Here is a 12,866-nt window from a genome sequence, read left to right on the forward strand (position 1 = left end):
ACGCCGCCGGAACTTCAGAGCAAGAGTTCCCAGGCACTGCCTGTGCCACCTCGGGCCGGCGGATTACCAACCTCCTGCCTTCACGCATATAAATAATCCTGCAAACCCAGTTGAGCACCACCGTATGCCTGGCCCCGTGATAGGCGCTAGGAGATAAAACAGAGAACAAAACAGGCATGGTTTCTGCTTTCTGTGTAATGAGGTGATAGTAGAGACATGGCAGAGGCGAAAGACAGAGTGACCAGCATGAGCAGGTAGGTACAGGCCTCCAGGCCCTAATGAAGACTGTCCCTGTCATCCCAAGGGCAGCAGAATGCCACTGCAGAAGAGTGACAGGTCTGAGTTATGTTCTGTGGTGAAAGGATGAGGGAGCGGAAGGGCTGCCTGAAATTGGGCAAACTAGTTAGGAGGGCAGTCTGGGACAAAATAAATAAAATAAAATAAATAATAAAATAAAATAAATAAAATAATAAAAATAAAATAAAATGATAAAAATGAAATAAAAAGAAAATATAGAAAATAAAATAATAAAATAAAAAGGAGCTTGGACTAGGATCTGTAGAGAAATGGATTGATGCAAGCTACAACCTCATGGTAGGATCAAGCTAATTTGGTTACAGATAAGCCATCTTCATCTATTTACCGCAAATACTAGCACCTACTCTAAGAGTTGTGGAAAAGATTCAATGAAATCATTTATGTGAAGTGTTTTAGTGCGATCCCTTGCACATAGAAGCAACAAATACATAGCAGCATTTATTCTAGATATTTTATATGGGCTGACCAGCTTGCCTGAGGCTAAATAGTGCATTGGCAGCTTCCTGGCTCCCAGCTCAACACTCTTTTGAATACTGCCCTTACCTTTCCTGGTTTTCGTGAACCTTTATACTAGAAGTGGCCATTTCTGTATCTCTTCCAAAAGCTATAATCAAAGACCTGGTATCCAGTACCACTGGCAATTCTATCGGGAAGACGTTGGTGCCCGGAATGATCTTGACCTGGGAGAAAGCTGGTGTGCTCCCATAAGCACCCCACTCTCGTTCTTAGTCAACAAAGCCCAGCCTGCGTCTTCCAGTTCTCTGGAATCCTTGCCTCTCCTCCTATTTTGGCTAATACCCTGCCTGATGAATGTGGGCTGAAGGAAGGAATACAGTCAGAGATGCAGGAGTCTCTACATCCTTCTGTCAGCCCCTAGGGACCCAGAAGAGCAATGATGCCAGACTGTGGGTGCAGAGAGCCCACAGGCCCTGCCTATCCTACTCCTGTCTCACAAGGAACCACCATAGAGCCCTAAGTTGGGTTTGATGTTCTAGGCACCAAAAGCCTTGCATTTGTCCTGGACTTTGCAAACTTCCAAATAGCTTTTATCTCCTTTTTTAACTCAAGAAACTCCTATGAGGAAGAAGGATGGGGATTAAACTCTAACACCAAGAACAGCAACAACCACCTTTGATCAGCTCTTTGGGGCAGAGACCTCATTCTGTTGGACTTTGCTTGAGTCCTCAGTATTTGGCATTGACGGAGCACCTGGTTCCCCAGGAGTTCACTATATTTGTTTAAATGAATGATGTTTTAAAATTAACACAGGCCTGGGCACATCCTGAGCACTCTGTAAACACTTGCTGCCAGGCCAAGGCCACCACCTTTCAGGATCTACAAGCACCATTCAGTGCTGACTGGCACCATGACCAGCTACCAGGACCAGTCTGGCACGAGAGTATCCCATGAGATCAAATCCCTCTCCCTCCCTCCACCCACCCCTGGCAACCAGAGTGATGCATTTCTAATGAAACAATACTACCAGTATTCTTAGAAAAATAATAGCTAATATTTATTGAACACAAACTATTTGGGATAGCTTCTCCAATTTACTTTTCACATGGGTCTTCCAATGTAGGTTTTATTAATCTCCATTTCACAGATGAGGAAAACTGAGGCTCACAGGCTAAGAACTTAGGCAAAATCACACAGTTAGTAAAGCAGCACTGGGCCTTGACCCTAAAGCCAGGAAACCCCTCAGCAGGGGTTTCCTAAGGGAGGTAGAAGTTACGGAGCAGGCAAAGAACCTCAACTGTGAGTCAAGCTAGCAGCGGAAATTTACTGGGCACATGTCCTGGCCCTGTGGGAGGTAAATAGAGAGCACTACAGCCTGCCCTGGGGCTTGGGAAGGTCAAAGAAGTTTTCTTGGAAGTGCTGCGCCTAGATAGATGAAGAGGGTTCCAATGAGCAGAGTGCAAGGGGAAGGACCCTAAAACTTCAAGCCAGGAAGGAGGAGAGTTGTGTGGTGGACCCACACAAGGCTTGGGCACCGCATGTCATAGCTGGAGTGGGTCAGACTGGTCCATCTTCAAGGACCTACCCCAAACCATGAAAATCAGGGAAGATGTCTGATATTCAACACGTCCTTGGCAACCAGAGGACACCTTGATCCAAAAGAAAGGAGTCTCAGTGCAACCTCTTTCATGCTCCTTCTCAGGCAGTTCACTCCACGTCACTCCTCTCTTCCCACTCCAGTGCCCATAGCTTTGCAACAGAACTTTAGGGCTCCTTGCCTAACAAAGGACTTTTGTCTTTGAATTTCCAGGGGGCCAGAGGTAGTAGAAGGTACAGTTTGGATGCTGAAACACTGGCAGTTCTACGGAACTTTAATGATTAGTAGGAATAGCAGGCAAAATTGTCTAATACTACGGAATCCAAGAGGAGGAAGCATTGCTGACTCTCAGCCATCAGCTCAGCCAGTCCTGCCTTAGGTGTCTTCTCTCTCACCTGGGCCATTGTGACTGGTTCTCCAGCCTCCAGTCTTGCTCCTTTCCAATTTTCTCTCCATTTAGCACTGCCAGAACATAAACATATTTTCCCACTTCCTTGTACCAGCTTTCCACTGCTCTCAATCTGGAAAACAGGTTGTCCCTGTTTCCAGTCCATTTGATAAACATCTACTCTCCTTTCAGGGTTCAGCTCTAGTCATCTTGATGAAGCATTGCCTAATCCTCCCTCTCTGGGCCTCTGAACAGTCTTTCATCTGAATGGGACAGAGCTGCCTTGCTCTTTGCACTAATGGGCTGACACACCAGTTTCTCCCTAATAGCCTGAGCTCCTTGGTATCCACACATGCTGACGTAAGCCCTCCCCTAGCCCCCCTGGCCCTTCCCAGCAAAGTCAGACCTGGGCCTTTGCCCCTGCTACCATTAATTTACGGTGGCACTTCTCTCGGGCTTACTTTGTCTTCTGGACCCACTGCTAATCCATAAAGGGGAGAACCACCATCCCAGGACTGTTCTCTGGTTGCCCAGAGTTGGCACTCAGCAAACAGATGTTAGATACAAAGTACTCCCAGGAATTCTCCATAAGTAGAATTAGTGCCCCTGGCCAGGCCCCAAATGGCATTCAACCTGTCAACGATTTAACCATCATTTCTTGAGGGCCCACATGCACAGGGCCCTGGGCACACAGTGCATGTTCGTGACTTGCAGGGTTGTCTTCTCATAGGGGCTGACTTGGTCTCATTAACCTTTGAACTCCTCAACTCCCACACACCCCAGGGCCTAGCACAGGCCTGGGCACATCCTGAGCACTCTGTAAACACTTGCTGCCAGGCCAAGGCCACCACCTTTCAGGATCTACAAGCACCATCCAGTGCTGACTGGCACCATGACCAGCTACCAGGACTAGTCTGGCACGAGAGTATCCCATGAGCTCAAACCCCACTGAGAAAATGGGACAGAAAAGGTATGTTTCTGTGCCTGGTGCTTGTACTATTCCTGATTCGACTCTCAAAAGTATAGAGGTCCTTCTAGGTAGGTCCTGTTTATTCTTAAACCTCAGACAGACACATTCTATCCCCAAGATCCCTGAGACCCTTTGTATGGGCCGGAAAATTAAGGCATTGCATCACAGTGCCTCTGCATGTCAGTGACACGTGACATATGAAGATACTGCCTCCCCATAGGTCAGGCAGAAGAGGGAAATGCTCCTTTCCTTTGTCTCTGGTCATCAGAGCAGAGCCTCTCTGCCAAAGTTTTCTGAGGAAGTCCCAGTACTCTGTCAACCCAATTCTGATAAAGAGCAAAGAGGAGCCTAGCCCCAGTGGAGCAGCTGCTCTGGGAGCCAGTGGCCATCAAGAGATAGGGAGCAGACACAATGGCTGCCTTCCAGCCAGCGTCTGTTTGTCAGGACCAGGGCTGTCGTGCAGTTGTGCTGGGTTCCCCAGAAGGGGAATGACAGAGCTGAATCCAGGGGGCCAGAGAGAGATGGGGACTGAAGAAAACATCCCCAAATGGGCTGCTGGGTTGGAGACCCATGGGGCTCCAGACTCCAGAAGTTTGAACCAGACTCCAGAGCTAAACAACATGGGTGGTGAGCGGGGAGGCCTTCCAGTTGGGCTGTACTATGTCAGGATCCTGAGGCTGCCATCACCTCAGCACTTCCCGTGACATACACTGGTTGCTCTTCTCTCCAGAGGGTGACACAGCCTTAGAGCTTGCTCCGTGGGGTCTCTGCCAGGGGCCGCTGCAGCCGCCACACCACCTTCACTGGCTCAGTGGCATGGTCCAGCTCTTGGAGGCCACTCAGGTCACCAGCCTGACTATACTGCTGCAGGGCTGGCTGGAGCACCGTGATGGGAATGCTGAAGTTCAGGTGCGGGTAGGTGGCCCCTGTGTTATTGTCCCGGGTATTGCTGGCTACGATGCCTGTTGAGGAGAGAGGAAAAAAAGTGTGGGTCAGGAGAAAAACAGATGGATAGGAAGGGAGGCCCATCTCCATCCTGGCGGCCCTAGGCCTGTTGGGGCTCAAAGTACTCTCATAGTGACAGATACTGGGCTTCCCTTCATGAACACCAGCTTCCCACACCTTGGTCCCCATTCTGGGCTTTACTTTGTTCTTAACATTATCAGTATCTAACATATTATTTTTTTCACGTATTTTGTTATCTTTCTCTCCAATTAGCGTCAGGTCCACGAGGGCAGGATTTTTGTGTTTTGCTCATGCAGTCTCCCTGGATGAGCCTCCCCAGCACAGAGGAGGCACACTTGTTGAGTGGATGACTAAATGAATAGGACCCAGACACAGTTTATTTGGCCTGCTTAGTGTTTATGTGTGTGTAGGTACATACATGCATGTACTTTTTAAAGACAATTTTAGACTTACAGAAGCCTTGCCAAAATAGTAGAAGTTCCTATACATCCTTCGCCTGGCTTTCCTTTCTGTTAATTAATAACTTGATCAAAACATTGATCAAAACAAAGAAATTAACCTTGGTACAATGCTATTAACTAAAGCACAGATCTCACGTGAATTTTACCAGTGTTTCCATTAATGCTCTTTTTCTCCTCCAGGATGCAATCCAGGATCCCACACAGCATTTAGTTGTCATGTCTACTAAGTTTCTTCCCATTTGGGTCACTTCTAGTCTTTCCTTTTTTTCATGGCCCTGACACTTTGAAGAGTATGGGTCCGTTATTTTGTAGACTGTCCCTCAATTTGAGTCTACCTAAATGTTTTCTCAAGACTGAGAATTATTGAGAATACTATAGAATCAATGTGTCCTCCTCAGTGCTTCCTATTATGAGGTATATATCCATAAACATTACTGTGATGTTAACCTTGATCGCTAGGCTAAGGTGGTATCTGCCAGGTTTCTCCACTGTAGACGTACTCTTTTCCCCTTTGTAAGGTACTATTTTAGGGTTAGGCAAATATCCTGTTTCTACTTAAACTTTTGCCCACCGATTTTAGTATACATCAGTGGATCCTGTCTGCAGCAATTCCTACAGCAGTGAAACAACAGTGACTTTCTTCTACATTTATTAATTGGAAGTCTGTAAGGAAGAGCTGTTGCTTGTCTCCACTTTAAAATTTATTCATATATTTATTTATAGCTGTATGAACTCATGAATATTCATTCTTTTCTTTGAGTTACAATCTAATACTAGTGCTATTTGGTTTGTTGTACAAGTTGTTCCAATGGGGGCTCCTTCAAGTCAGATCTTTTTTCTTTCAGCATATGACATGCTCTATCATATTGCTGTTGTTAGCATTTCCTTCCTTTCCAGCACCACAAGGTACTCCAGACTCATCCTGGATTTTCCCCATCCCACTCCTAGAATCAACCAGTTCCCAGCTCTTTTCATTAGAGAATGGCCCTCAGAAACCAAGATCTAGGTTCTGGGTATGCTCACCACAACAGGGGTGTCACAGCAGACAGAGCTGGGACATATATATATACACACATACATACATACATACATACATACATACATACATATAAATGCATGCATACATACGCATATTTATTTCTGTATCCACTTATCTCTGTGTGTATGTGTGTGTGTGCGCGTGTGTATACATACATATTTAAAGTTATGGTTGACTTTATTTGTCATAGTATGGGTGAAGAAATACGTAAATCTATTGTAGCTAATAAAAGTAAGTTCTCTCACTATGGGAGAAAGCACTCAGAAATAAGAGAAGGGGAAGAGCACATAAACCCTGTGTGCTGGACTGCAGTTGGAGGTATCTAATAGACTCATGCTGGCTTTTTTTTTTTTAAATAGATAAACAGACTTTTTTAAAAAACTCAAATTAGTTACCTAAATTTAAAAATCAAAAGATTTTACAACCACACACAACCACACACACACACACACACACATACACACACAAGGTTCATAGCTTCTTGTGAAAAACTGGAGATCAGTCAGTGTTAGGTTCACATTTATTCATAATATGGCAAAATATGCTGAATGATGTTCACCTCAGTTCACCCTTCACCCTCCGCTCCCTGTTGTCTTCACTCATTCATTCATTCACTTTACCTGCCCAGTCTCTGTACGTTTCAGAGTCTGTGACCCTTGCACTAATTAAACTCTTAAGGTTCACAGATTGAATGAGATTAAGTGATTGACCGAAGGTCACAGAGTGGCTTAGTAGCAGAGAAGGGACCAGAACCCAGACCTTTTCCCTCACAGCTCAGCATCTATCCTCAGGAGCAGAACAGCCTGAAAATTTTGGTTAACTAGTTCCCAGGTATTAAGGACGCCATCTTCTCAGACAGAGGGTGGCTTCTGGGGCTGGACACTGAGCACTCACTAGAAAGGACTGAGACTTCTGAACGGGGAAGCCCAGGAGAGGGCCAAGGACCTGCTTACCCAGGAGGTCCCCTGAGCAGGAGAAGAGGGGTCCCCCACTGGAGCCGCCATGCACAGCGCACGTGGTTTGCAGCATCACTGGTGTGTCATCCACCTGCACCACAGCTGACAGGATGCCTGAGGTCACCGAGGGCCCACAAGCCTGGCCAAAGACACCGAAGCCCACCACACTGACAGCCTCACCTGCCAGAAAGGGAAAGAGGGTGAAGCTGTGAAGCTTCCTCTGTCTAGCAGGATTCATCCTCCCCAACCCTACCCCTGCCCTCTCCAAAGATGCAAACCCTCTGCCCTTTAAGTTTCTGCTCAGATACTCCTGCCTTCAGAGAGCCTTCCCCAGGTCCCGAGGTAGAGGCTGGAACCTCCACCGAGCTCCCAGCACGATGCTCAGTCAACCACTGAGCATCAAGCTGTTCCCCTGCCCTCTGTCCCTGCTAGACTGGGTAGTCACTTTTTGGAATTCCTAGCACCTAGCTAAGTGCTCAGTAAATGTTTGTAGAATTAACATTCATCCTTCCTGGGACTAAGAAGTCCATTTGTGAAAAAAAAAATGGTGATGATGACTACAAAACCTTCCTTTAACCAAGTGCTTTGAATGCACCAAGCACAGGGCTGAGTGCTTCACCTATGCCTCATAACACCCAGGAGTAGGGAGCTAGCCCTATTGTACAGATGTGAAAACTGAGGCAGAGAACATTAAGTTGTCTGTCCAAGGACAAAGGGCTAGTAAATGGCAGAAGAGATGCCAGCTCAGAGAGCTTGTACTCTCTTTAATTATATTACACTGCATGCACAAAGTGAGACCTCTGGTACTTCTGTGGGAGCATCACAAAGCCTTTCACTCAAATCATGCCTTAAAAGGAGCCTTAAAAGAGCAACACCTCTCTGACCAGCCTGTAGTGTTATAAGGAGCCCCCAAAGCCCAGCATTTCCATTCTATGTTGCCACAGGACCTAAGGAATAGGCATGCTTATCCTTTGCTGGAGATCCCACCTGCACCCCAGCACTTATACACATGTTGGACACAAGCAGGCAAGCCTCTAAGAGCATCCCCGGCCAAAGCATTGTAACCAGAATTTCTTGCCAGCTTGATGCCACCCAGACTCATCAGTCTGGCAGGGATGGAGAAGGGAGCTGGTCTGGGAGACTGGCCCCCTGATCTGCAGGGTTTGAGTGTCTAACACTAACTTTCCTTCCCAAGGTCCACCTGAGAACAGAGGGCCCCTCTCTTTTACCTTCGTGGAAATGCTCAGTGGGCATAGGCATGGGAATACCCTCTAGGTCCTCCTCCAGGCTCACCACCGCTATGTCATAGGGAGATGTCTCCTGAGTGGCAAATATCACATGTCCCCAGATCTTGGCATCCCTGGAAGCAAGGGAAACAAAACGACAGGCTAGCTTTCTGAGCCTTTAGTGCTGGGAGGAAGCAAGAGGATAGATGACAGTAAAAGTTATGAACTTGAGAATAAAAAGATCTGGTGCCAACCCTGAAACCTACCAGGCCAGTAACTCTGGGCTGTCATTTAACCATTCTGGGTTATTTCCAAACATGCTTCACCAATTGTAGAGTACTGCTCTGCAAAGCTTCCGGCATGTCACCATGATCATAAATACCTGACACCTAGTGAGCACTGTAGGCCAGGCCTGGTGTTAACACTCTACAGACACCATTCATTTAGTCCTCACAACAGCCCTATGAACTAAGCACTGGTATTATCTTCATTTTAGATGGTGCATTTGAGACCCAGAGAGGTTGACTAACTTTCCCGAGATCACATAGTAAGTGGCAGCAGCCAAAGTAAACATATTCCTTCACTGTTTCATTTTGATACAGATAATCCTGTCAGTTGGTAAGGCAGGCATGATATGACTTCATCACTCTGGGTCCTTGTTTGCATAAATGCTAGAACTTCTATAGCACTTATGATGTGCCAGGCTCTGTTCCAAGACCTTTACATGTCAACTCAAGGCAAGGTAACTTAGATTAAGTACTTGCCCAAGATCACGCAGGGGCTCCCTGCTACAGAAAGTAGAAGAGGTAGCTAGTTTCCAGCAGACCTGGTGGTTTTCTCAGAAAAATAGGGTGGGAGGTGAGGAATCTGGGACTACACACATAGGGAAATGCTCATAATCAGTCTTCCCTATAATGTCATGGCCGTCCTGTTGGCTACCATGGGGACCTCTATGGCAAAGCCAAGGTGGGTTAATCTCAAGAATTCAGTAGAAGGATTTGGAAAGGCCTGGGCTGCAAGGCTGGACTGAGCCAGGTACAGGAGAACATCCAGCATTAACACCAAGGTGCTATCCCGCTTTGCTTTGGCTTAAGTACCTGGAACTACAGAGGAAATAGAACATGAAGTAGAAAACCAGGCCAGGAAGCCAAGGCCACTGTACCTACTATCAGAGCAAATGGAAGTAAAGGAGGGCAAGAGTGCTTTTCCTGCAGAGAGGGAACAAATGACTATAAAATCCCAACCTGACTGCCCACCAGGATCACTCAAAAAGTGTGTAAAATCTATCTGCCTCAGCCCCACTCTCACATTCTAATTAGGTGTAACACCACATCTATAATTTTGATTCTAAAGCTCTGTTTAAGATCTAAGAGATAAATAAGATGTACAGGTCCAACTCATTATCCCAGGAGGAAAGCATCCTGCGACTTTGGGACTTCACTACCACCATGGGCGGGGTGGGGGGTGGGGAGGAGTCAGGGTTAGGAAGTCTCCAATTAAAGGGCCTATAGTGGTGTGTGGGTGCAGGGCTGACAGATAAGTTGCCCAGAAAAAAATCAGACGGGGAGGAGCTCAAAGATGCTCAGTCAGGTATGCAGGGATGCCCCACAGTTATTAAATATAGAGTTGGTAGGCATATTGCCCAAAGCCCATTCAGCCCCTGCCAGGAGGCCCATAATCCCCTATACTGGAGTTCTAGGTGCCAGGGATGAGAGGAGGGTCCCGGGTCTCTATTCATACTACACCACCAAAGCATCAGCGTGGCGCCAGAAGGCTTCCATAATTCTGTGGATTAAGACCTGAAACCTAAGATCCAGACCTGAGAGGGGGTAGATTGGGAGCAGCCTTACTGGCCTTACTTGGGAGTAGTGGGGCGCACCAGGACTCTGGACGCCTTGCGGGGGGCCACATGTCTGCAAGTCACCACGAGGCGAGGTGCCACGACCACTCCGGAGCCCCAGACGGTGCCACACTCCACCAGCACGGCCGCGCCTGCCCACGGAGGCCCAGGGTCTCGGAGGAGCAGGCCCCAAGGAGCGCCCACTTCGGGCGGCAGGAGGGAGGCCAGGGAAGCTGCAGAAGGTCGCAGGCGGCTGAGCGCGTTACGGGCAGCGCGAAGGAGAGGGGCGGCGGCGCAGAGCAGCGTGAGGCCCACCCACTCGCGGGACTTCCAGCAGAGGGGTGCCGCCACAAGCGCCACCAGCGCCCCGGGGGGCCGCGCCGAAAACACGCCGCCGCCTTGGGTGCCGGGCAGGCAGCGCGCATCGGTGAGCAGCAGCGGGCCGGTTGCATTGCTGAGCACGCCGCCGCTGACCGTGTTAAGAAAGATGTCCGGACAGAAGGCCCCAAACGGGGAACCACAGGCCAGCAGCGGCGCGCCCTTGGGCACGGTTCCGAGAGGCGCCACAGCCAATACCTTCCCGTGCTCGACCGCCTCCTCCTCTGGGTCGAGATGCACTCGCAGCAGAGCGAACCAGCTCAATGCTCTCAGCTGATCCTCCTCCTCGTCCTCCGACACCTCGGAGTCCGGCGCCGCGCTCGCGAAGCGCCACTGCTCCGCCGCCTCGCTCCCGAAGAGGCGCGCGAAGTGTTCCCGGAAGGCTGGACAGCTCAGCAGCAGCAGCAGCTCCGCAGGATGAGGGGGCTTCAGGGGCCGCCCGCGGTATGGGGTCGGCTGGATCGGCTCTAGGCCAGCGCACTGGGGCGTGCACAGCCCGGGGCGGCCCCACTCTGCGCGGCCTGCTGGACTCGAGGCCGTTGGGCCCCACTGCACGTGCACGCGCAAGTCGTCGCTGCAACTGTCGCCGGGCAGGAAGGCGGCGGCCGCCGCGGTCAGCACTCCGCTGCCGGCCCGCATAAAAGGGGTAAAGATGTCCCCGTGGCACAGCACCAGGCCCGGGCTGCGGCTCAGGATCACCCCGCTGCAGCTCCAGGAGCCTGCCTCGGGCTGCCCGGCCCGGGAGGCTCTCACCACGCAGCCCGCCTGTTCTGCCACCCTCATGGCGGGTCCCCACTGCCGCCCCATGCTTCCCGGACGAGCGAAGACGCCGGCGGAAACGAGACAGGACCAGACTCGGACCGCGGACACCACGCAGCGCTTCCCAGAGTTGGAAGCCAGAGACGCAAGCACTGAGTCCGGTCTTCCTCGAGTCCTATTGGCTAAGCCCAACTGACACGGCCCGATTGGCTGGGCCTTGAGCCGAGCCCTGATTGGCTACTGAGATTGGCCCCTCCTTTCCCACCGCCCCTGTGGGTTCCGCGGCCTGTGCAGCGTGGAGGGCGAAGCTGCCCCAGAGGACGCGCCCCGGAAGAGTGACAGGTTTGCGGCTTTACCCGGGGATAGAGGGGAGGGACAGGGGAGGGTCCCGCTGAGCCTAACTAATCCTTTCGGTTAGTTGGGCTGCAGGAAAGGGAATAAACGAGAGCTAATGTGGCTACACTTGCCCAGGCCATGACAGCACCTGTCAGGATCTGCCCAGGTATAGGTGACGTTCGACCTCTGACAGAATAAATACTGCAAGAAATCCTTGGTCAATTCAGTATTTTGAAATTTTGTAAGTAAACCCCACAGCAATCCACTAAGGGACATGGAGCTCACAAGATTAAACCTCAGACCTTTTGATACCAAAGCCCACAACAAATCCCATGGAAACTAGATTTGTTCCAAATAAAGCTGTCCTTTAAAATTGACTATATACAGTGGTTAAAGTCAAAATTTTTAATTATACAAGCCTATATTTTGCAGTGTGCACATTTCACATGACCATTCAGGATTTATCTAGGTCAGAGACCAAATCTTTTTTCTGTAAAGAGCTAGAGTGTATTCAGGTTTTGCAGGCCATACATTGTCTTAAATACTCAACTCTGCAGTTGTAGCATGCAAAAGCTAAAGGAATGGGGTGGCTTTCTGTTCCAACAAAACTTTATTTATGGGCACTAAAATGTGAACATCATAAAATTTCCCCTGCATCACAGGCCATAAAAAAACAGGCAGCAGGCCAGATTTTGCCCACAACCTATAGTTTGCCATCCCTGATCTAACATAAAACATCTCTACTTTTCTAAAGAAGTATCCTTGAGGATAGAAGAGGATGAGTAAGTATGTTCTGGGAGGCTCCAGGTCATCCCCAAAGCAGTCACTACAAAGAAGACATTCATCTCACTAAAGTACATATTTTAACAAAAGATTATTTTAATACATATTTATGTCAGCATTAATGAAAAATATATTGTTACTAAAATTATACTTTTGTGCCTCAAACTTTTTAGTAACTAATGCTGCTTGGTGTACCCCAGCACAACACAATAGGTAATGCTTGCACTGCTCCCAGCAACAAACTTGGCTGAAAATGGAAATGATGATCCATTTTAGTATGAGGCAAGACTGAAATTAGCAGTCTTTCCATAGCAAGTATTGTCTTTTTTTGTTCTGTGACAAAGATGGCTTGAGCTCAGTAAAATCTCTCAAGTATCTCAACTTTCTAGCAAT

At 48.7% G+C, this 12,866-nt stretch overlaps 1 protein-coding gene across 1 annotated transcript; it reads right to left on the bottom strand.

Annotated features, from left to right (window-relative positions):
- Nucleotides 1–1,806: 1,806 nt before the first annotated feature.
- TYSND1 (trypsin like peroxisomal matrix peptidase 1) lies at nt 1,807–11,512 on the bottom strand. Its single transcript, XM_039872014.1, has 4 exons — nt 10,237–11,512; nt 8,381–8,511; nt 7,149–7,331; nt 1,807–4,691 (listed from the first exon to the last, which is right to left on the bottom strand). Exons 1-4 carry the CDS (start codon nt 11,400–11,402, stop codon nt 4,474–4,476), a joined length of 1,698 nt encoding a protein of 565 aa, XP_039727948.1. The 5' UTR covers nt 11,403–11,512; the 3' UTR covers nt 1,807–4,473.
- Nucleotides 11,513–12,866: the final 1,354 nt, after the last annotated feature.

The sequence above is a fragment of the Pteropus medius genome, unplaced genomic scaffold, assembly GCF_902729225.1.
Source record: "Pteropus medius unplaced genomic scaffold, Ma_sr-lr_union100, whole genome shotgun sequence".
NCBI classification, from domain to species: domain Eukaryota; kingdom Metazoa; phylum Chordata; class Mammalia; order Chiroptera; family Pteropodidae; genus Pteropus; species Pteropus medius.

What these genes read in the sequence shown, in the direction of transcription:
- TYSND1 (XM_039872014.1), bottom strand. Translation starts at nt 11,402, where the DNA reads ATGGGGCGGCAGTGGGGACCCGCCATGAGGGTGGCAGAACAGGCGGGC. An exon ending in GTGCGCCCCACTACTCCCAA is followed by an intron (nt 8,512 to 10,236) that starts GTAAGGCCAGTA and finishes CCTTGCTTCCAG; the next exon opens with GGATGCCAAGATCTGGGGAC. An exon ending in CACTGAGCATTTCCACGAAG is followed by an intron (nt 7,332 to 8,380) that starts GTAAAAGAGAGG and finishes CCTTTCTGGCAG; the next exon opens with GTGAGGCTGTCAGTGTGGTG.